The sequence below is a fragment of the Acipenser ruthenus genome, chromosome 30 (assembly GCF_902713425.1).
Source record: "Acipenser ruthenus chromosome 30, fAciRut3.2 maternal haplotype, whole genome shotgun sequence".
Classification (NCBI taxonomy): domain Eukaryota; kingdom Metazoa; phylum Chordata; class Actinopteri; order Acipenseriformes; family Acipenseridae; genus Acipenser; species Acipenser ruthenus.
This window is the reverse complement of record NC_081218.1, coordinates 2,781,769-2,802,532: the sequence shown is the minus strand read 5'-3', so window position 1 is coordinate 2,802,532 and position 20,764 is coordinate 2,781,769. Positions and strand designations below refer to the sequence as shown.

General features: G+C 42.8%; 1 protein-coding gene across 1 annotated transcript; it reads left to right on the top strand.

The window, feature by feature from the left end:
* The first annotated feature begins 9,874 nt into the window (after positions 1-9,874).
* Positions 9,875-17,308, top strand: LOC117435753 (neuroglobin-1-like). The gene is made up of 5 exons (XM_034059169.3): positions 9,875-10,806; positions 13,665-13,772; positions 14,931-15,051; positions 16,111-16,191; positions 17,148-17,308. Exons 1-5 carry the CDS (start codon positions 10,595-10,597, stop codon positions 17,289-17,291), a joined length of 666 nt encoding a protein of 221 aa, XP_033915060.3. The 5' UTR covers positions 9,875-10,594; the 3' UTR covers positions 17,292-17,308.
* The last annotated feature ends 3,456 nt before the right edge of the window (positions 17,309-20,764 follow it).

Here is a 20,764-nt window from a genome sequence, read left to right as displayed (position 1 = left end):
TCCCCACTGTAGCAATTTCCCACACCGCTCAGGGGAACTGAAGGTACAGCGGGCGTCCTCCGAACCCACGACCGAGCCAGCTTCCTCTTCCACACCCAGAAACTGCTAGTTATACCTCCCTAACACACGGGACAGTGCCTGGGCCGATGTGATGCTCCCTCTGGAACCCCCAGTGAAGACCGGCGACTTTGCACAGCCAGGACGATCCCCGGACTGTATGACAGGGCAGCAGTGTGTAGTGGTTAGGGCTCTGGACTCTTGACCGGAGGGTCGTGGGTTCAATCACAGGTGGGGGACACTGCTGCTGTACCCTTGAGCAAGGTACTTTATCTAGATTGCTTCAGTAAAAACCCAACTGTATAAATGGGAAATTGTATGTAAAAATAATGTGATATCTTGTAACAATTGTAAGTCGCCCTGGATAAGGGCGTCTGCTAAGAAATAAATAATAAAATAAATAATAATGACTCACCCTGCACACCACACGGGCGTGAGTCATGTTGGCCAATTATGCGATTCCCAGCTCAACTACACTACTGCCTAGAAAAGTGCAAGTGTAACGGATTTCCTGCAAACAGGGAATCAAAACTGAGAACATTCTTTAACCTAAATGTATTAGCGGGTATCCGGTTTTGAAATGAATGTTGTGCTTTTGACAGGCGTTTCTCTCAAAACTGCGCAACAGATTCCTATGTAGCTCATGGAAGTGTAAAACCGGATGTGGAGATGTAAAGAATACTATTGACATGTTTCCTCGTTTACTACTCGACTGCGAGGGTGAAGATTTGACGAACCGGCCCTGTGTTCAATGAACTGCTCCTAGTGGAGGCAAACATTCCGCCTCAAAGGCACGTGCAGATCGTGACCATTGTTTATTCGTTGCTTATGAATTAGGCAGCGCGTGAAATAAAACCGTATCGATTTGATCCCGGCGGCTGTGGTCTCTCTCTCGCCTTCATTAACTTTAAAAAGCTGCTTAAACGACACAGTATTATTTTGTTTCTCCTGGTTTTTTTTTTTTTTTTGTAAAGCAGACGAACAAAGCCAAATTTTCATTTGAAAGCGCCCTGACAATCTGGGCCATGCAGTGTTTTATCTTTGTGATTTGGTATAATAATAATAATAATAAGTACGAGCCTGATTAGGTTACTATAAAGGGATGAGATTACTATGAAAGGAAAAAATGCTTTACCGATGTGTAGTCCATTATACATCAAAGATCAACAAAGCCAAGCTTTTTTTTTTTGGCTTTTAACGTACGTTTGGTACAAAATATTCCAACTTCAAAGGTTTCCTCTTTATACAGGTGGGTCGTTGGAACAGCGGGTTCATACTAATGCACAAAGCCTGAGTTTATAACACAGAAATTGCCGGGGTTTTTTTTTTTTAATGTTTCTGGTGTTTTAAGACACAACCTTCCTCACCTCCCTAAGAGAAAGGGTGCTCCCTCCAGTCCAGGGCAGGCTTGAGGCACGGAGACTGAACTGCTCCCTCCCTCCCTCACCCCCCTAAGAGAAAGGGTGCTCCTTCCAGTCCAGGGCAGGCTTGAGGCACGGAGACTGAACTGCTCCCTCCCTCCCTCCCTCACCCCCCTAATAGAAAGGGTGCTCCCTCCAGTCCAGGGCAGGCTTGAGGCACAGAGACTGAACTGCTCCCTTCCTCCCTCACCCCCCTAAGAGAAAGGGTGCTCCCTCCAGTCCAGGGCAGGCTTGAGGCGTGGAGACTGAACTGCTCCCTCCCTCCCTCACCCCCTTAAGAGAACGGGTGCTCCCTCCAGTCCAGGGCAGGCTTGAGGCGTGGAGACTGAACTGCTCCCTCCCTCCCTCACCCCCCTAAGAGAAAGGGTGCTCCCTCCAGTCCAGGGCAGGATTGAGGCACGGAGACTGAACTGCTCCCTCCCTCCCTCACCCCCCTAAGAGAAAGGGTGCTCCCTCCAGTCCAGGGCAGGATTGAGGCACGGAGACTGAACTGCTCCCTCCCTCCCTCACCCCCCTAAGAGAAAGGGTGCTCCCTCCAGTCCAGGGCAGGCTTGAGGCACAGAGACTGAACTGCTCCCTCCCTCCCTCACCCCCCTAAGAGAAAGGGTGCTCCCTCCAGTCCAGGGCAGGATTGAGGCACGGAGACTGAACTGCTCCCTCCCTCCCTCACCCCCCTAAGAGAAAGGGTGCTCCCTCCAGTCCAGGGCAGGGCAGGCTTGCATATCTGTTTATAATATATTGTAATATTTTGTTTTGTGTTTGGGGCATTAGCTGAATCCACTGGGGTTATAATGAGGGGTTGGAACGGATCTGCTATCCTTCTCTGAATGATGATAGTTGCCACCTTTTTCATTTCTGTTGCCGTTGTTAATATTACAAACGCCCAGGCTCGGATCGTGTAAAACGGTCCCGGGGAATAGAAACGAGCCTGATATAAATAAATCTGCGCCGCGCAATTATTTGTCGCCATGGCAACGTGCAGAATCGAGAGGCGGAAGGAGCTCTCCTGTTTTCTTCCAAGTACAACGACGCATATATGGAGAGTTTCTGATGACATTATTTTAATGACACAAGTCTCATGCATTTTACCATGTGTGGCTATGTGTTCCCTTTCTCCTACTATTTAAAATGCAGTTGCCATGACATCAAAAGCCTGCAAGTACTTCCACGGTTTTGTTTTCAAACACACTTTCCCTTGACAAAGGTAGGCCTAAGTGAAATGTAACATCTAAAACGACATGGAACTACACAAAAGAAATAACACGAAAAATCATTATAAAGCAAACATAGAATGACATTTTTTTTTTAAATTGTGAGGTTTATACAGAAATGTTTTTAAATAAATACTCGCAGTCGTAGTTAACACGACTCAGCCGTTACCATAGACCCGTTGTGCGCAGATGTACAATTTGAAGCGAGTCGTTTGGGAATTCAAATCGTGATGAAAATGAGACGTTTGTTTCTAAAATGGCTAAACCGCGCATTACAATTAAATAACGCTGCAAATAATTTGAGCATGAGGGTGATAGTGATGTTCAGATTTTGCAGTTGCACGGTGGAATGGAATGGACCGTTCTAGCCTGCAATTGCAACCTGCGTTACGCAAGTCCACAAAAATGTGAATAATCGATAAAAATCAATCAGGACGTTTCGAACTCCAAGTCCTTCTTCAGCTAGATCGAAAAAGCATATATATATATATATATATATATATATATATATATATATATATATATATATATATATATATATATATATATATATATATATATAATCTCCTAATGAGAAAGCTTTTAGCTTAGTACTCAGGACTGTGAATTTCATCAGCGCCGAGAGCTCTTCAGTTGTCTGAAGAACTCCACAAATGGCATTCATTTCAAACCCTGCAGACCAGCGCGTCATTATCAAACCTCCGGAGCCTTTATAAAGAACAGGCAACGCTTTCACTGGATAGAAAACAAGACCAAGTGCTACTCCCCAAAAACCAACGGGAAAAAATACCTTAGAAATCGCACGCCTGCGACCATAACCATCAACCTACCTCGCGCCCCTAGTTTAATTACCAATGTGCTAATAATAATAATAATAATAATAATAATAAAAATAATAATAATAATAATAATAATAATAAATACTAGTAGTAATAATAATAATAAATACTAGTAGTAATAATAATAATGGTGGCGATATTATTATTATTATTATTATTATTATTATTATTATTATTATTATTATTATTATTATTATTATTATTAATATAATTGAATCTATTCAGTCTTGAACAAAGAAGACTACGCGGTGATCTGATTCAAGCATTCAAAATCCTAAAAGGTATAGACAATGTCGACCCAGGGGACTTTTTTGACCTGAAAAAAGAAACAAGGACCAGGGGTCGCAAATGAAGATTAGATAAAGGGGCATTCAGAACAGAAAATAGGAGGCACTTTTTACACAGAGAATTGTGAGGGTCTGGAACCAACTCCCCAGTAATGTTGTTGAAGCTGACACCCTGGGATCCTTCAAGAAGCTGCTTGATGAGATTCTGGGATCAATAAGCTACTAACAACCAAACGAGCAAGATGGGCTGAATGGGGCCTCCTCTTGTTTGTAAATGTTCTTATAATACTGTAGTAAAACTACAGTAGCCAGCTGTTATTAAGCTTGCTAACTTGAGCTTTTTAATTTGTTAACGCTTTACATAACAGCAGGATTATCACTGTAATTGTCATTATATTCAATTGTTTCCAAGTGCCAGGCTTAAGCATCCAGTGATGTGGTTTTAAGATCCTGCTAATTGCAGCACCACTGAAATGGCTGTCAGGTTTGAAACATGATTATCCCATTATGCCTCCTGAATGCATTAGATAATTACTTTATTTGTTTCTTGTTGCTGATGCATTTTAGTGTTCAAAGAAGGCGATGGATTGACAGCAGGAGAAGATAAAGGAAGGAAGGAAAGAATAACACATTTTATCCGCAGAGTCACAAATCAGGCTCCCATTGCATAGCAGTGTGATCCGTTCCTGGTTTTACTAGGAGTTTAATAAGACACACCTGAGCTTGTTCCCTAGACATGCTGTGTATGTGTCTTTATCAGTACCTTTTAGAGAACGTACTGTGACAGGGCAGGTTCAGGTATAGGGGAACCTTTCCTGAGCCATCTAGTTTAAATTGGTCTGTGTGCGGGTTACATTTGTGGATGTTTTATCAGTTAATCGAAAAGTGTGGGATGTGGCCAGGGGGTAATTGAATGATTGACACACTGCAAAAAGGACAAAAGGAAATGTCTGTTTGGAAGCGAAGGCGTTTTGTCCAGCCTGAACAGGGAGAGGATGCAAACCAGCCTTGAACCAGAAGACTTTACTGCAGCACCTATCAGGAGCATTCTGTACACCTGCTTCTTTTAAAGTGATAGCAAGTGGGATGGAAGTCAGCTGTAAAACTAATAAACCTGAGTGACATTAAACTGGACTGAGATATAAACCAACAGAGATATTATTATTTATTTCTTAGCAGACACCCTTATCCAGGGCAACTTACAATTGTTACAAGATATCACATTATTTTTACATACAATTCCCCATTTATACAGTTGGGTTTTTATTGGAGCAATCTAGGTAAAGTACTTAGCTCAAGGGTACAGCAGCGCCCCCCACCTGGGATTGAACCCACGACCGTCCAGTCAAGAGTCCAGAGCCCTAACCACTACTCTACACTGCTGCCCCAGAAGCCTGTCTTATGTATGTATGTATGTATGTATGTATGTATGTATGTATGTATGTATGTATGTATGTATGTATGTATGTATGTATGTATGTATGTATGTATGTATGTATGTATGTATGTATGTATGTATGTATGTATGTATGTATGTATGTATGTATGTATGTATGTATGTATTTGTCAGACGCCTTTATCAAAGGCGACTTGCAGGTGTTACAGGGCAGTACAGGGTTACAATGCAAGATATTTAACTACAGTGTAGTTTTAGTGTAAATGCAGATAATACAACTGAAATACAATATGAGCCAGGATGCACCACTTTAAGATTACAAGAGGTTTAGTAGTGCAATAATACATTTAGCTGAGGATCTGGTGCTGAGGTCAGGCAAGTCCAGTGCAGAGCAGGAGGGGCGGATCAGGAGAACTACAAGCGCAGATTAAACAGGGGGGTCTTGAGGAGGCGGAAGGCAGTGAGACAGGGCAGTCCTGAAGTTCTCCGGTAGCTGGTTCCACCACAGAGAGGCTTTTATATTCCAGCCGGGGAATTTCAGAGCAGTGCTAAGCGTGAGGTGGCATTAACAGCACTTATTTAAAGCATGTTTGACTGGAGCAGCCAGTTCCAGATGGTTATGCAACGGTTTTTGGGGCTTACACTTTTTGCTGGCATCGCCCTGCGGAACGGTCGCGTAATCTTCTGTGTTTAGCGTATGTGTGTTTGCAATGGCTGTTGCTGAAGGAGCTTTTGCTCTGAGTATCCTCTTGTGTTAATGAATGCAGGCGGGCCCCAGGTTTCTAAAGGTCAGCTGCTTGAGAGAGAGGCTCTGTATGAGAGGGGAATGGGAAAATGTGAGTGTGTGAGAGACAGAGAGAGAGAGAAGGCTGCAAAGATATAAAGAGCACTTGACCTTTTATAAAATATGTACACTGTGCCCCTTGTAAAAGTTCACCTTCGTGAATTTGCACTGTAATTTTGCATTTCTTTCCCCATGGTTATATTCTGCATTTTGCATAGATTACCTTGGTTTAATATGCTTTATATCTCTCTGTGCTTTACAATGCTTCCCTGTGCTTTACCACACCTCTCTGTGCTTTACAATGCTTCCCTATGCTTTACCAGACCTCTCTGTGCTTTACAATGCTTCCCTATGCTTTACCAGACCTCTCTGTGCTTTACAATGCTTCCCTATGCTTTACCATACCTCTCTGTGCTTTACAATGCTTCCCTATGCTTTACCAGACCTCTCTGTGCTTTACAATGCTTCCCTATGCTTTACCAGACCTCTCTGTGCTTTACAATGCTTCCCTATGCTTTACCAGACCTCTCTGTGCTTTACAATGCTTCCATATGCTTTACCAAACCTCTCTGTGCTTGCCTATGCTTTACTATGCTTTCACTGAACTTTTAGTTTGGGAGTCCACGCTATGTCAAGGCCCGCGATCCTGGCATAAGGTGGCCTGCCCCGATATTAGGAACACGTCCTAATAAAGTGTACTTTGTAATATGTAATCCCTCGTTCAATACCCAGTTCAATATTTCGAATGATTATAGGTCAAGACTGTTTTGGTTTTGTGTGCCAGACTAATTATAAGAGTGACCTTTTCCAAGACCATTTCTTCCTGAATTCAGAAGTTGGATTCTCAGAAAGATGTTTGTAATGCACCGTGCTGGGCACCGCGTTTTGAAGTCCAGAGGTATCTAGCAGCCATTGTTAAAGTCACTAATGGGGTCTCATTTGGCGTCACACGCTTATATACAATTGAAAATCATAATTGGTTCTATAACGCCTTATTTTCAAAACACCAAAATACACTCGCTAATTAAGACATGACCGCTCTCGTGTCTTATTTAAACCGCGACCGCTGACAGGGCTACTGCGCTGTAATCTACAATGGAAGACATCGATGCGCTTCCAATTCAACTGCAGTACGAGAAGGAAGGGATGAGGAAAAAACGACCCTACACTAAACCCAGAATATTTCGCCCCCGTCAGACATTTTTAAAACAAGTTATGAGTTGATACAGATCGGATAGAAGCGCTACAACAGCGCGGTGTCATCTGCTTAAGTTTAATGTACAATCGCACGCAGAGCGCAGTCGCGCAGTATCGGAGGCTGTGTGGTCCAGTGGTTAAAGAAAAAGGCTTGTAACCAGGAGGTCCCCGGTTCAAATCCCACCTCAGCCACTGACTCATTGTGTGACCCTGAGCAAGTCACTTAACCTCCTTGTGCTCCGTCTTTCGGGTGAGACGTAATTGTAAGTGACTCTGCAGCTGATGCATAGTTCACACACCCTAGTCTCTGTAAGTCGCCTTGGATAAAGGCGTCTGCTAAATAAACAAATAATAATACCTGTAAGGATTACAGTATGCATTCGTTTTCATGCAACGGGTGACAGCCAGACAACAGCTAGGGACAGGTCAGCAGGCACCTGTCATCTTCTATGTCAAAGATATACTCTGACTGACGTCATGCACTTTTCCGTAGGGCAATGGTATGTATTTCTAATTGGGGATGCGGAACAAAATGAAACCACACACACACACACATATTATCAGTGGTCTGGCTTCCCAAACGTGCTCGGTGTAATAGATTGCACACATGTTGCGGTATCGCCAGATTCAAGGAATGAAAACATCATCACTCTTTACCTGCGCATGTTTTACGCGATGTTCAACGCATTATCACGGATGTAGTTGCTAAGTACCCCGGCTCATGCCGCGAGTCATTTATCATGGAGATCAGCGCCTTGTTCAGAACATTCAAACAAGGGCTTCTAAGCTAATTTTATAATATATTAAATAAAACGACGACGTGCGCACTGCCTCGTTGTTTTCCAGTTAAATGGAAGTCCGGCCTATTGAAATGTGACTAACTGCCCTGTTAGGGCAGCAGTGTGGAGTAGTGGTTAGGGCTCTGGACTCTTGACCGGAGGGTTGTGGGTTCAATCCCCAGTGGGGGACACTGCTGTTGTACCCTTGAGCAAGGTACTTTACCTAGATTGCGCCAGTAAAAACCCAACTGTATAAATGGGTAATTGTATGTAAAAATAATGTGATATCTGTATAATGTGAAATAATGTATAATGTGATATCTTGTAACAATTGTAAGTCGCCCTGGATAAGGGCGTCTGCTAAGAAATAAATAATAATAATAGTGAATCTGAAAATCAATTTACCTTTCAGTTAAATCAGTCATAAGCAGGAGTCGCAAAGGGGTAGGAGAAATTAACCTGTCACTATTTCCTCTTTTAAAAATACGCCTTCTGAAAAAAAAAAAAAGTTAATCTTTTTTCATGTTCCCTGAAAAACTGACAAGGGTTGGAACGGCCAGAGTGAAACAGTCAGCTATGCGTCACACTCGTTTAACCGTGACTGAAATCCAAGTGCTACAGGGTCGGATATGTGAGTGCAGACTGTATATTGTTATGATAACGTAGACCTACTCAAATTTTATTAACAGGAAAAGTGACGTCTAAATGTAACTGTTAATTCTGCAAATACAGCCCTACCAGATGGTTATGACACCTCAATATAAAATGAGAAACGAATAATAATAATAATAATAATAATAATAATAATAATAATAATAATAATAATAATAATAATAATAATAATAATAATAATAATACAAACATCATCTTAACAGTTCAGACATCAGGCTCAGGTTATTAATTCATTACAAGTTTCAGCTTGACAGTCAGTGAAAACTGTCCATTGTGGTCAATAGGAGTAAATTGGGACTGCATTTACGATAGGTTACCCTGGTTCGCCAATGCGTATGAACAGGTTTTAGCAAACTTCATTTTTCTTTGTGCTTTCCTATGCTTTATCAAGCATACTGTGGTCCCATCCTTCCAATACCAGCCTCATTCCCTCAGCATAATAACCATTATTGCGTTGTCATTGTCTGCCTGTATCTCTGCATTGCCACTGAAGATCATTTGGGAAGGGTATAGCAAGCATACTGTGGTCCCATTCTACCAATGGCAGCCTCATACTTGTGCTATCGTTGCCCCTTAGAATAATATAGAAGCACTGATAATGTTAGTTGCTGCATCCGTTGGGCACTAATTGACTACAACGCTTCCCTAGAGCAGTGAAGTGCAATTATCGGTATTCAAATACGCGATGGATTTTATAGATTTTTTTTTCTTCAAACCGCTAGTCTGTCATTTAGCTTCTGTTTTATAGTGGAGGTTGGTACAATCGTGTCGTCATGGGAAACTATTCCGAGACTCAATACAATTTGCTATTACAAAAAAAAAAAAAGTAAAATAATTATGTTTAGCAAAGGGAAAGCGTTGAAAACAAACAGCGGCGTTATAGTCTTTTGATGCAATGTTAACAACACTCACTTTAATTTCTATTCAGTGTAAAAGGACAGCGCCTTGAGAAAGCCAGCCTCTCCGACGGTGACAGCAAAATTACAGTTTTGGTTCTAGTTTACTACACTTCGTAGAATCTCAATTAATTGGATCTCAGTTAGGAGCGTCTATAATATATATATATATATATATATATATATATATATATATATATATATATATATATATATATATATATATATATATATATATATATATATATATATATATTGAACTCGGCGCAGCTTCTGACCCGTGGTGTCACCGTTGGAGACGCACTAAGCTTCAGTGGAGAGAGAAAGCGCACAGCGTAGTTGAAATTCATTCTTCCCATCGGTTCCAGCAAGCGACTCGTGTGCACGCTGCAGGGGAGATCGCGTAACATCTGTTTTATTTAACAGAAAAAAAACCCGTCTTGCTCCGTTTGCATTGTAGCTGTCTGTTGTTATTACTAGCTGTACCGTTTCTGCAGCGCTGCACAGTGCGTTTTTTCGCTTTAGTATAACTTGCATGCGTTTGTGCGTCTGGTTTAATTGAAGCAGCCTATAGCTTAGAATTATGAGCTGCCGTTTAAATACACGTTGAATTGCACCACTGAAATAAAACTGTCATAGCAACTCGACAAAATAACGTTTAGACCTTCAGGTGCCGGCTGTTTAAAACGATAGCGATATAATTCTGGTGCGTTCATCGTTGTTTTTTTTGTTTTTTTTTAAATGTATTTTACGATTTGCCAGCGCAACAGATACTTGGTGCCCTGAGGCTGTGCAATTTATTTAACAAGTTACGTTTTTATCGTTTCGCTGTGTGTGCGTTCATACGTCTGCCCATTTTTCAGTTGGTCCCCCCCGCCTCCCCCCCCCCCCTCTCTATATTTGGGAAGAGGTAGAATAGAGCATTTATCTTTTAATACTAACTGGGTTTTAAAACATTAATTCAAAAGTCGTTTTATTTTATTTTTTTGTAAAAAAAAAAGGGAGAAATTAACGGCTTCTGCTCTCCGGTGGCTGCACTTTAGTTTTGGGTGACGATGGGCTGTGCGCTATCGGGGCCCGGGGTGAACACCGGGAGCAGACCCGCCCCAGAGGCGAACGAATCCGGATCAGGCACTGACACAGGGACCGGGTCCCGGTTGAAATCGGAGCCGCTCCCGCTTTCTGAAGCACAGAAAGATTTAATTCGGGAATCTTGGAAAATCCTTCACGAGGACATCGCGAGAGTGGGGATTATCATGTTTATCAGGTAAGAAAACGCGAAATTGGCTTTTAAAATAAGGTGGCAGTTTTTTTTATTATTATTATTATGAATGGAGAAGGGGGGGGGTTATAAAAACATGTATATAGTTTTATAAAAAATGACTACTTCACATTCAGGATATATGCATAAATCTGTCTGCCTGCCTGTGTGCCTGTCTGTCTGTCTGTGTGCCTGTCTGCGTGCCTGCCTGTCTGTCTGTGTGCCTGCCTGTGTGCCTGCCCGCCTGTGTGCCTGTCTGTCTGTGTGCCTGCCTGTGTGCCTGCCCGCCTGTGTGCCTGTCTGTCTGTGTGCCTGCCTGTGTGCCTGTCTGTCTGTCTGTCTGTGTGCCTGCCCGCCTGTGTGCCTGTCTGTGTGCCTGCCTGCCTGTGTGCCTGCCTGCCTGTGTGCCTGTCTGTGTGCCTGCCTGTCTGCCTGTCTGTCTGTGTGCCTGTCTGTGTGTCTGCCTGTCTGTCTGTGTGCCTGTCTGTGTGCCTGTCTGTGTGTCTGCCTGTCTGTCTGTCTGTGTGCCTGCCTGCCTGCCTGCCTGTCTGTCTGCGTGCCTGTCTGTCTCTGTGTGTGCCTGTCTGTGTGCCTGCCTGACACACTTTACTTGGACAACATAGACTCCAGGGGCCAGTTTTTCAAAACAATCTGGATCAGTGATTCGGATTTTGTTATCCTGTATTTTGTGATGGAGTTTACTTTTATCTGGATCGTTTTTTCCGCCCAGAAAACGTCACTGCTGGATTGCATTTATCCAGATTACAAATAATGACGATTACGAAATCCTGTTTTTTTTTTTTTTTTTTTTTTTTAAAGTAATCTCGGTCACAGAATATAGGGTTAAAAAAAAAAAATCCAGATCATTTTAATGCAGATTACAAGCTTCTGAAAAACCGGCCCCTGTAGATATTTAGAATCACATCTGTGTATAAGCAGGTCGCATACACATAGTTGGCACACAGAGTTAATGCAGCACAAGATGGATAGATACAATACATTTCAATATACTGTTTAATATACAACGGAGTGACTGACTACCAGTATAGAAAATCTACTGGCAGCAGCCTTTTGGGGTGTTCTTACTAACAGTATTCCGAATGTACGCATAAATTACCGCATATATATATATATATATATATATATATATATATATATATATATATATATATATATATATATATATATATATATATATATATATATATATATAATGTATTATGTAAGACATCAGAAGCACATTCGTAGATTTAAATAGAAATAAGTGAGTGTAGTTTCTATGGCATCAAAAGTCTGTAAGTACCTACACTGTTTGTTTTCAAACACACTTTCCCTTGACAAAGGTGTGTTAAACATACCGAAACGTTGGGCAGTATATGCATCATAATGGGGTTTGCAGTAAACAGGAGGATTAATAATAATAATAATAATAATAATAATAATAATAATAATAATAATAATAATAATAATAATAATAATACAAATAAGTAGGATTCGAACACACTCATAATGAAACCTCTATGAATCACCAGTGAATATCTCAGACGTTTTTAAAAGCTATGGATTTTTATTTTTTTATTTTTTTAAGCACGTAAGGTCACTTTAAACCACAGCTCCGAACACAAAGGAAATGATTCTGGGGGTCGATGGAGCGCTTGTAAGCCGATATCGAGCCCTCTGTTCCGCCTCTCATCAAAGTCTTTGCTTGTGCGGCCGTGGTTTATCAATAAAGAGACCACTCAGTACGAAGCCAGGTCTGAAATTGCAATTGCAGTGATATTAATAATCGTAGCTGTGTGACAAACGCGGCATTAAAAATAGGACTAGCATTAGTGCAGTGTATTCATGAGGTGCAGTCTCCTGCGTGCAAAACTCTACTTCCAGCTCCCAGAATTGAATTGCGCTATAGAAAACTGCAGAGAAGACAGCTCTGCAGTGTTGAATGGAGTTTCTCTTTCCTATAGACCTCTATACAGCTCTGCAGTGTTGAGATCTCTTTCCTATAGACCTCTATACAGCTCTGCAGTGTTGAGATCTCTTTCCTATAGACCTCTATACAGCTCTGCAGTGTTGAGTTCTCTTTCCTATAGACCTCTATACAGCTCTGCAGTGTTGAGTGGAGTTCTCTTTCCTATAGACCTCTATAGAGCTCTGCAGTGTTGAGTGGAGTTCTCTTTCCTATAGACCTCTATACAGCTCTGCAGTGTTGAGATCTCTTTCCTATAGACCTCTACCTACAGCTCTGCAGTGCTGAGTGGAGTTCTCTTTCCTATAGACCTCTATACAGCTCTGCAGTGTTGAGTTCTCTTTCCTATAGACCTCTATACAGCTCTGCAGTGTTGAGTGGAGTTCTCTTTCCTATAGACCTCTATACAGCTCTGCAGTGTTGAGATCTCTTTCCTATAGACCTCTATACAGCTCTGCAGTGTTGAGAGTGGAGTTATTGTTGACGCTGAAGTTTCTTGGCCAGACAGACAGCATTGCACTGTCAAGTTGCAGCCCCTCTCCTTTTCATAAGCAACAGCAGGGGTATATCAAAAAAAATAAAGTACACAAGACATGATTTTTGCAATTGAGCGCTACATTCGTTTTTACTATAAAAAGTTGTTTGTGAATAAATAATTGTCACTGACAGCTATAAATACATACATAAAACCTGCTCATTAATGCGCTTGCAAACTGAACACTATTTATACAGTATTTACCAGGCAGTGTTGCGGGACTCACTGCCGGATTCGGACCCGTCTAGGGGCGCTGGAACTAGCGGTGCCTCTGAATCCGTCTGTCTGGGGAAATATGGCAAATAGACTTATCCACCCCGGGTGAAATAACAGCCCCCGGTCTGCCTCTCTCCCCTCCGGTAGGCTGTTTGAGACCCACCCGGAGTGTAAGGACGTCTTCTTCATGTTTCGAGAGATCGATGATCTTCAGGAGCTCAGGATGAGCAAGGAACTGCAGGCACACGGTCTCAGGTACGAGAAGCGCCGAGCCCTTTCGTACCGCTTCGGAGCTTTATTACAGTTCTTACCCGTAGGGTTTGAAACAATATAAGATGATCCTGATGTTCTTGTCAGTTTGTTTTAACCCTGATCTATGTGTTGCGCTTGTAATGACTGACCCCTACTGGCCGAATAGGCACATTGTATGTGTGCATAAAAGCACTCACCCCACTTGGGGGATTCCTGGGTAGCGTCGGCGGTTTGATAATAATAACAATAATAATAATAATAATAATAATAATAATAATAATAATAATAATAATAATAGCATTACACACTGAAAAAAAGATTGTCAGTAATTGTGTTATTGGCTCTCCCCCTCTCTCTACCTCTCTCTCTCTCCCTCTCCCTCCTCTCTCTCCCTATCCCTCCTCTCTCTCCCTATCCCCTCTCCCTCTCTCTCTCTTCCTCTCTCTCTCTCCCCCTCTCTCCCTATCCCCCCTCTCTCTCCCTATCCCCCCCTCTCTCTCTTGCTCTCCCTCTCTCTCTCCCCCTCTCTCCCTATTCCCCCCTCTCTCTCTCTCTCTTGCTCTCCCTCTCTCTCTCTCCCCCCCTCTCTCTCTCTCTCTCTCCCTCTCTCTTGCTCTCCCTCTCTCTCTCCCTCCTCTCTCTCTCCCTATTCCCCCCTCTCTCTCTCTCTCCCTCTCCCCCCTCTCTCTCCCTATCCCCCCTCTCTCTCTCCCTATCCCCCCTCTCTCTCTCCCTATCCCCCCTCTCTCTCTCTCTCTCCCCCCTCTCTCTCTCTCTCTCTCTCCCTCTCTCTTGCTCTCCCTCTCTCTCTCCCTCCTCTCTCTCTCCCTATTCCCCCCTCTCTCTCTCTCTCCCTCTCCCCCCTCTCTCTCCCTATCCCCCCTCTCTCTCTCCCTATCCCCCCTCTCTCTCTCCCTATCCCCCCTCTCTCTCTCTCTCTCCCCCCTCTCTCTCTCTCTCTCTCTCCCTCTCTCTTGCTCTCCCTCTCTCTCTCCCTCCTCTCTCTCTCCCTATTCCCCCCTCTCTCTCTCTCTCCCTCTCCCCCCTCTCTCTCCCTATCCCCCCTCTCTCTCTCCCTATCCCCCCTCTCTCTCTCCCTATCCCCCCTCTCTCTCTCCCTATCCCCCTCTCTCTCTCTCTCTCTCTCTCTCTCTCTCTCAGGGTGATGTCCTTCATTGAGAAGAGTGTGGCCCGACTATCTCAGGAAGATAAGCTGGAGCAGATCGTGTTTGAGCTGGGGAGGAGCCACTGTCGTTACAGTGCATCCCCCAAGTACTATGAGGTACCCCCGATCACACACACACACACACAGGATTTCAGTTGCTTGGTAACCATTGGTCCCCCATTTCCCTGGTTTGTTATGCTTTACCAGAGCTAAACACCACACTTGCCAAATCAGTCGCTATCGGCAACCAGTCAAGCTTGGAGACAGTGGAATACAACAAATGCCAGAAATGATAGCCAATGATAGATAGAGTTCAAGTTACTTATCAAATTTTATAGCCAACTTGAATTAAGAGTCTATAATGTCATTGAGAGCTCAGTTGGAATGCAAACCAGCCGGGAAAACTTCAGACTCGAGAGTTTTTGTGCCCTGTGTAAATATTTTGTTGCTTTCTCAGGCAAGAGAGCTATTAATATTGTAACGTAAAAAGCTAAACGTGCGTAAAGTATTTTTCATGAGGGTACATTTTGTATTATTTTGCATCGTAAAAATTCTAAGAAGTTTGTTGTTATAATAACTTAATATTTGTATTGAAAGGTAAATAACGAAATGAATGCTTAAGCTTGAATTGGTTTTGTTTGATGTGCCAAGGAGTTGCATAAGCTCATTGTTTTCTTTTTAATGTATAGATATTAGCGCACTTGGGACAGTTGACCTACTGACATTGTAAAGCACAGAGAGGTCTGGTAAAGCATAGGGAAGCATTGTAAAGCACAGAGAGGTATGGTAAAGCATAGGGAAGCATTGTAAAGCACAGAGAGGTCTGGTAAAGCATAGGGAAGCATTGTAAAGCACAGAGAGGTCTGGTAAAGCATAGGGAAGCATTGTAAAGCACAGAGAGGTATGGTAAAGCATAGGGAAGCATTGTAAAGCACAGAGAGGTCTGGTAAAGCATAGGGAAGCATTGTAAAGCACAGAGAGGTATGGTAAAGCATAGGGAAGCATTGTAAAGCACAGAGAGGTATGGTAAAGCATAGGGAAGCATTGTAAATCACAGAGAGGTCTGGTAAAGCATAGGGAAGCATTGTAAAGCACAGAGAGGTATAAGCCTGTAAGTCGCTTTGGATCAGGACTCCCTAATCGCTTCTTTTGTTCTTGTTCTTGTGCCTGTTGCAGTATGTTGGGGTGCAGTTTATCAGTGCAGTGAAACCGATCGTAAAAGAAAACTGGACCCAAGAAGTAGAGGAGTCCTGGAAGGTAAATGATGAAGAGAGTGAAAGACGAAAATGTTTGTGACAGAGACGCTCTGTGATGCACAGTCTGGCCACCAGAGGACTCTTCAGTAATGTCAACATTTAAACCGAACTGAAAACGCAAAACACAATTGCACATATTATCACTCTACTTATGTGTCGTTAAAAAAGATCAATTAAACAGCACAGGCTTGATTCTCAAAGCTGTTTGCTCAAAATCGTCATTGCCGCAATTTTTATCTGAAAGGAAAAAAAAGAAATACGCACCATTACAATTCTAAAATGAACTAAGTCTACCTGTAAGTTCTGTGTTGAAAGTAGTCAATTTATTTTCATGTGCTTTTATATTTATATTAAAATGTGTGATCATTTTATACATATTGAATAGGAATTTGTATGCCCCCCCTTCAGGACAGTTGAGTGGAAATTGGTTTCTGTTTTTTTAAGACATTATTTAAGCAAATAGTAAGTGTTTGTCAAGGAGTGATTTCAACCACACGCAAACACAAATTATAACTAAAAATTTAGTTTTTTTTAAATTATATATCTATAATTATTAAACAGGAATTTGCTTTACACCTAGATAGATAAGATGACAAAGGTTACATTTAAAAAAAATCTTTGTTTTTGTTTCTAAAATAAAACTAATGGTGTTTCTGTCCTTTTCAATCTTCCTTGAATTTACTACAAGCCCTCCCTTTAAATTCAGAAATCCGCGCCTGCACACTATATGCGACATCTACCTTTTTCACAGTCTACCAATTTCCAGTGACTCCAGCAGCTCACGTACATCCGTCCGCTCTGGAGCTCCAGGGTGCGGAAGAGGAAGCTGGCTCAGTCGTGGGATCGGAGGACACCCGCTGAACCTTCAGTGTTAAAATAATTGAGATCGCTCAAAATAAAAAAAAAATAATAATAAAACAGCTCTGATGTTGCAGTGTTGGTGTTGTTTTGTTTCAGAGCCTGTTTTCGTATCTGACGGCGGTGATGAAAAGGGGTTACCATGAAGAGGAGAGGAAAAATGGAGTCAACAAGACAAACTACGGGACCCAAGCGCTGTCCGTGTGGCCTGGGGGTGCCAGCGCCATGCATAATAACGTCTGAGCGCCCCTTCCTGCAGAGGCAGGGGGCAGGGGGCAGGGGGCAGGGGGCGGGGGGTGGGTGGGGTGGGATGTATTCGCAATGGGGGTCACTCTCAAAATCCGACAGGCAGGGACCCAGATGCTTTTTAAAAGCTGTGCAGCCCAGTCACGTTTCCTACAAGAAGTGCTTTGAGTGATCGGAGGAGGGGATCCTGTGCTGGCTGCTGAAGCAACCAAGTGGAAGGCTCTGGAATACTGTCCAGACAGTATTGCTCAAATCTCTGCTGTGTGGCTGAAGAAAAGGACGCATGCCATTTGGACACTGCGCTCTGTAATTCACTTGGTGAGACTACGTTTGGCGCAGTGCCCAAGGTCACCCAATCTCATCCCAGGGGCCGAGCTGCGTCTATTTAGTCTAGGACAAAGAAGAAAAAGGGGGGGGGGGGGAACACAACTGAAGTCTGCAAGTTTTTAAAAGGGGTTGACAAAGTTTTCCTGAACCAATACTGTAATAGCAGCACAGAAACCAGGACCAGCGGACACACAGTGTGGAAATGAAGTGCAGGCAGACTTAGGATACACAGAGGGTGAGGGTCTGGGTTAGGGTTACCTAGTCATGCTGCTGCTGCTGCTGCTGCTGCTGCTGTTGTTGTTGAATCACATGGCTCCTGCAGCGTTTTAGACATTTCTGCAACTTGCCCTTGAACTGCAGCTCTTGCTTCAAATCTTGTTTCCAGTCCGGGTATTCGCCCATCCCGTTCATGCTGTGCCCCTCCTCCAGTTACCTGACAAACTAGAGCTTGCAAGCCTTCGTTTTAGAGTCTCCTCTTCGAGTAGAATCGCCTCACACTTCACATCGTCAAAAGAGAGTCTCTCCGACTCCTCTTTTTAGTTCCTGTCGCACTGCACTCTCCTAGAGTCCCAAAATGAACTGATCCCTCAGTAACAGGTCTGCGTGACCCAGGCTCTGGGGGTCCTGCCGCTGTAACCTGGAAACGCAGACAGAGATTTAAACAGATCAAGCAGCTGCTCGGAACCGGACGTGCTCTGATGGGTCAAACAGCCTCCTCTGCATTGTAAGCTGTCTCACATTCTTGTATCTAGATCTGCTGATCTCAGTAACTGATCTGTATGTGAAGTTGTCCCAGGGGAGACTACTGTGCAGCTACTGGCTCAAATGAGTAAATGTTTCTCCAAATGTATTCTTTTTATGAACAGTAGTTGTATTGATGATGATGATGATGATGATGATGATGATGATGATGATGATGATGATGATGATGATGATAATAAACTGTGATTCTGTTGCCTGGCAAAGACCATAAATGAAATGCTTGAATGCCTGTCTATCTATCTGTCTGTCTTGTATTGCTGTTTGTATGTCTGTGTCTGTCTGTCGGTTCCTGTGACAAATCTCGCCAAGTTTGGAGAAAAGACCACTCACAACTTTTAAAGACCTTATAGTGGTGAATTTAGAAATACCAAAAGAAACCTAATAAATTCAATGACAGCATTCCACTGGAAGTCATCTGTTGAAGACGCTGAGAAAGACTTCTAGTGGAAACGTTTGCCATTGAATTTACACTGAAGACGCTGAGAAAGACTTCTAGTGGAAACGTTTGCCATTGAATTTACACTGAAGACGCTGAGAAAGACTTCTAGTGGAAACGTTTGCCATTGAATTTACACTAAAGACACTGAGAAAGACTTCTAGTTGAAATGTTTGCCATTGAATTTACACTGAAGACACCGAGAACCAATCTGTAATTGTAACTTGTTTTGTTTTACAAAGTAATAAGTTACTGTAACACATTGCTTCTCAGTAGTAACTTTAACCTGGCATCTTTGTAAACTTTGTATACCTCTGAGTCATTGCATTGCTATCCTCGTTTAGGGCCATTGTAAATGGCACTCTCTTCTCCCTCCTTTATGACAGTAAAGCTTATGATAAGAAAAGCACAATCACAGCAAAACATCAGTGGCCATTGCAAAAGCACTGGGTGGTATGATCAAGCATATTTATTTAAAACAATCAAACCATAAAACCAGCCCTTATAAAATCCACACAGCAAAGTGTAATACTGTAAAGCATAGGGAAGCATTGTAAAGCACAGAGAGGTCTGGTAAAGCATAGGGAAGCATTGTAAAGCACAGAGAGGTATGGTAAAGCATAGGCAAGCATTGTAAAGCACAGAGAGGTGTGGTAAAGCATAGGGAAGCATTGTAAAGCACAGAGAGGTATGGTAAAGCATAGGCAAGCATTGTGAAGCACAGAGAGGTCTGGTAAAGCATAGGGAAGCATTGTAAAGCACAGAGAGGTATGGTAAAGCATAGGGAAGCATTGTAAAGCACAGAGAGGTATGGTAAAGCATAGGCAAGCATTGTAAAGCACAGAGAGGTGTGGTAAAGCATAGGGAAGCATTGTAAAGCACAGAGAGGTGTGGTAAAGCATAGGGAAGCATTGTAAAGCACAGAGAGGTCTGGTAAAGCATAGGGAAGCATTGTAAAGCACAGAGAGGTATGGTAAAGCATAGGCAAGCATTGTAAAGCACAGAGAGGTGTGGTAAAGCATAGGGAAGCATTGTAAAGCACAGAGAGGTATGGTAAAGCATAGGCAAGCATTGTGAAGCACAGAGAGGTCTGGTAAAGCATAGGGAAGCATTGTAAAGCACAGAGAGGTATGGTAAAGCATAGGGAAGCATTGTAAAGCACAGAGAGGTATGGTAAAGCATAGGCAAGCATTGTAAAGCACAGAGAGGTGTGGTAAAGCATAGGGAAGCATTGTAAAGCACAGAGAGGTGTGGTAAAGCATAGGGAAGCATTGTAAAGCACAGAGAGGTCTGGTAAAGCATAGGGAAGCATTGTAAAGCACAGAGAGGTATGGTAAAGCATAGGCAAGCATTGTAAAGCACAGAGAGGTGTGGTAAAGCATAGGGAAGCATTGTAAAGCACAGAGAGGTGTGGTAAAGCATAGGGAAGCATTGTAAAGCACAGAGAGGTATGGTAAAGCATAGGGAAGCATTGTAAAGCACAGAGAGGTGTGGTAAAGCATAGGGGAGCATTGTAATGCACAGAGAGGTGTGGTAAAGCATAGGGAAGCATTGTAAAGCACAGAGAGGTATGGTAAAGCATAGGGAAGCATTGTAAAGCACAGAGAGAGGTCTGGTAAAGCATAGGGAAGCATTGTAAAGCACAGAGAGGTGTGGTAAAGCATAGGGAAGCATTGTAAAGCACAGAGAGGTATGGTAAAGCATAGGGAAGCATTGTAAAGCACAGAGAGGTGTGGTAAAGCATAGGGGAGCATTGTAATGCACAGAGGGGTGTGGTAAAGCATAGGGAAGCATTGTAAAGCACAGAGAGGTCTGGTAAAGCATAGGGAAGCATTGTAAAGCACAGACAGGTCTGGTAAAGCATAGGGAAGCAATGTAAAGCACAGAGAGGTATGGTAAAGCATAGGGATGCATTGTAAAGCACAGAGAGGTCTGGTAAAGCATA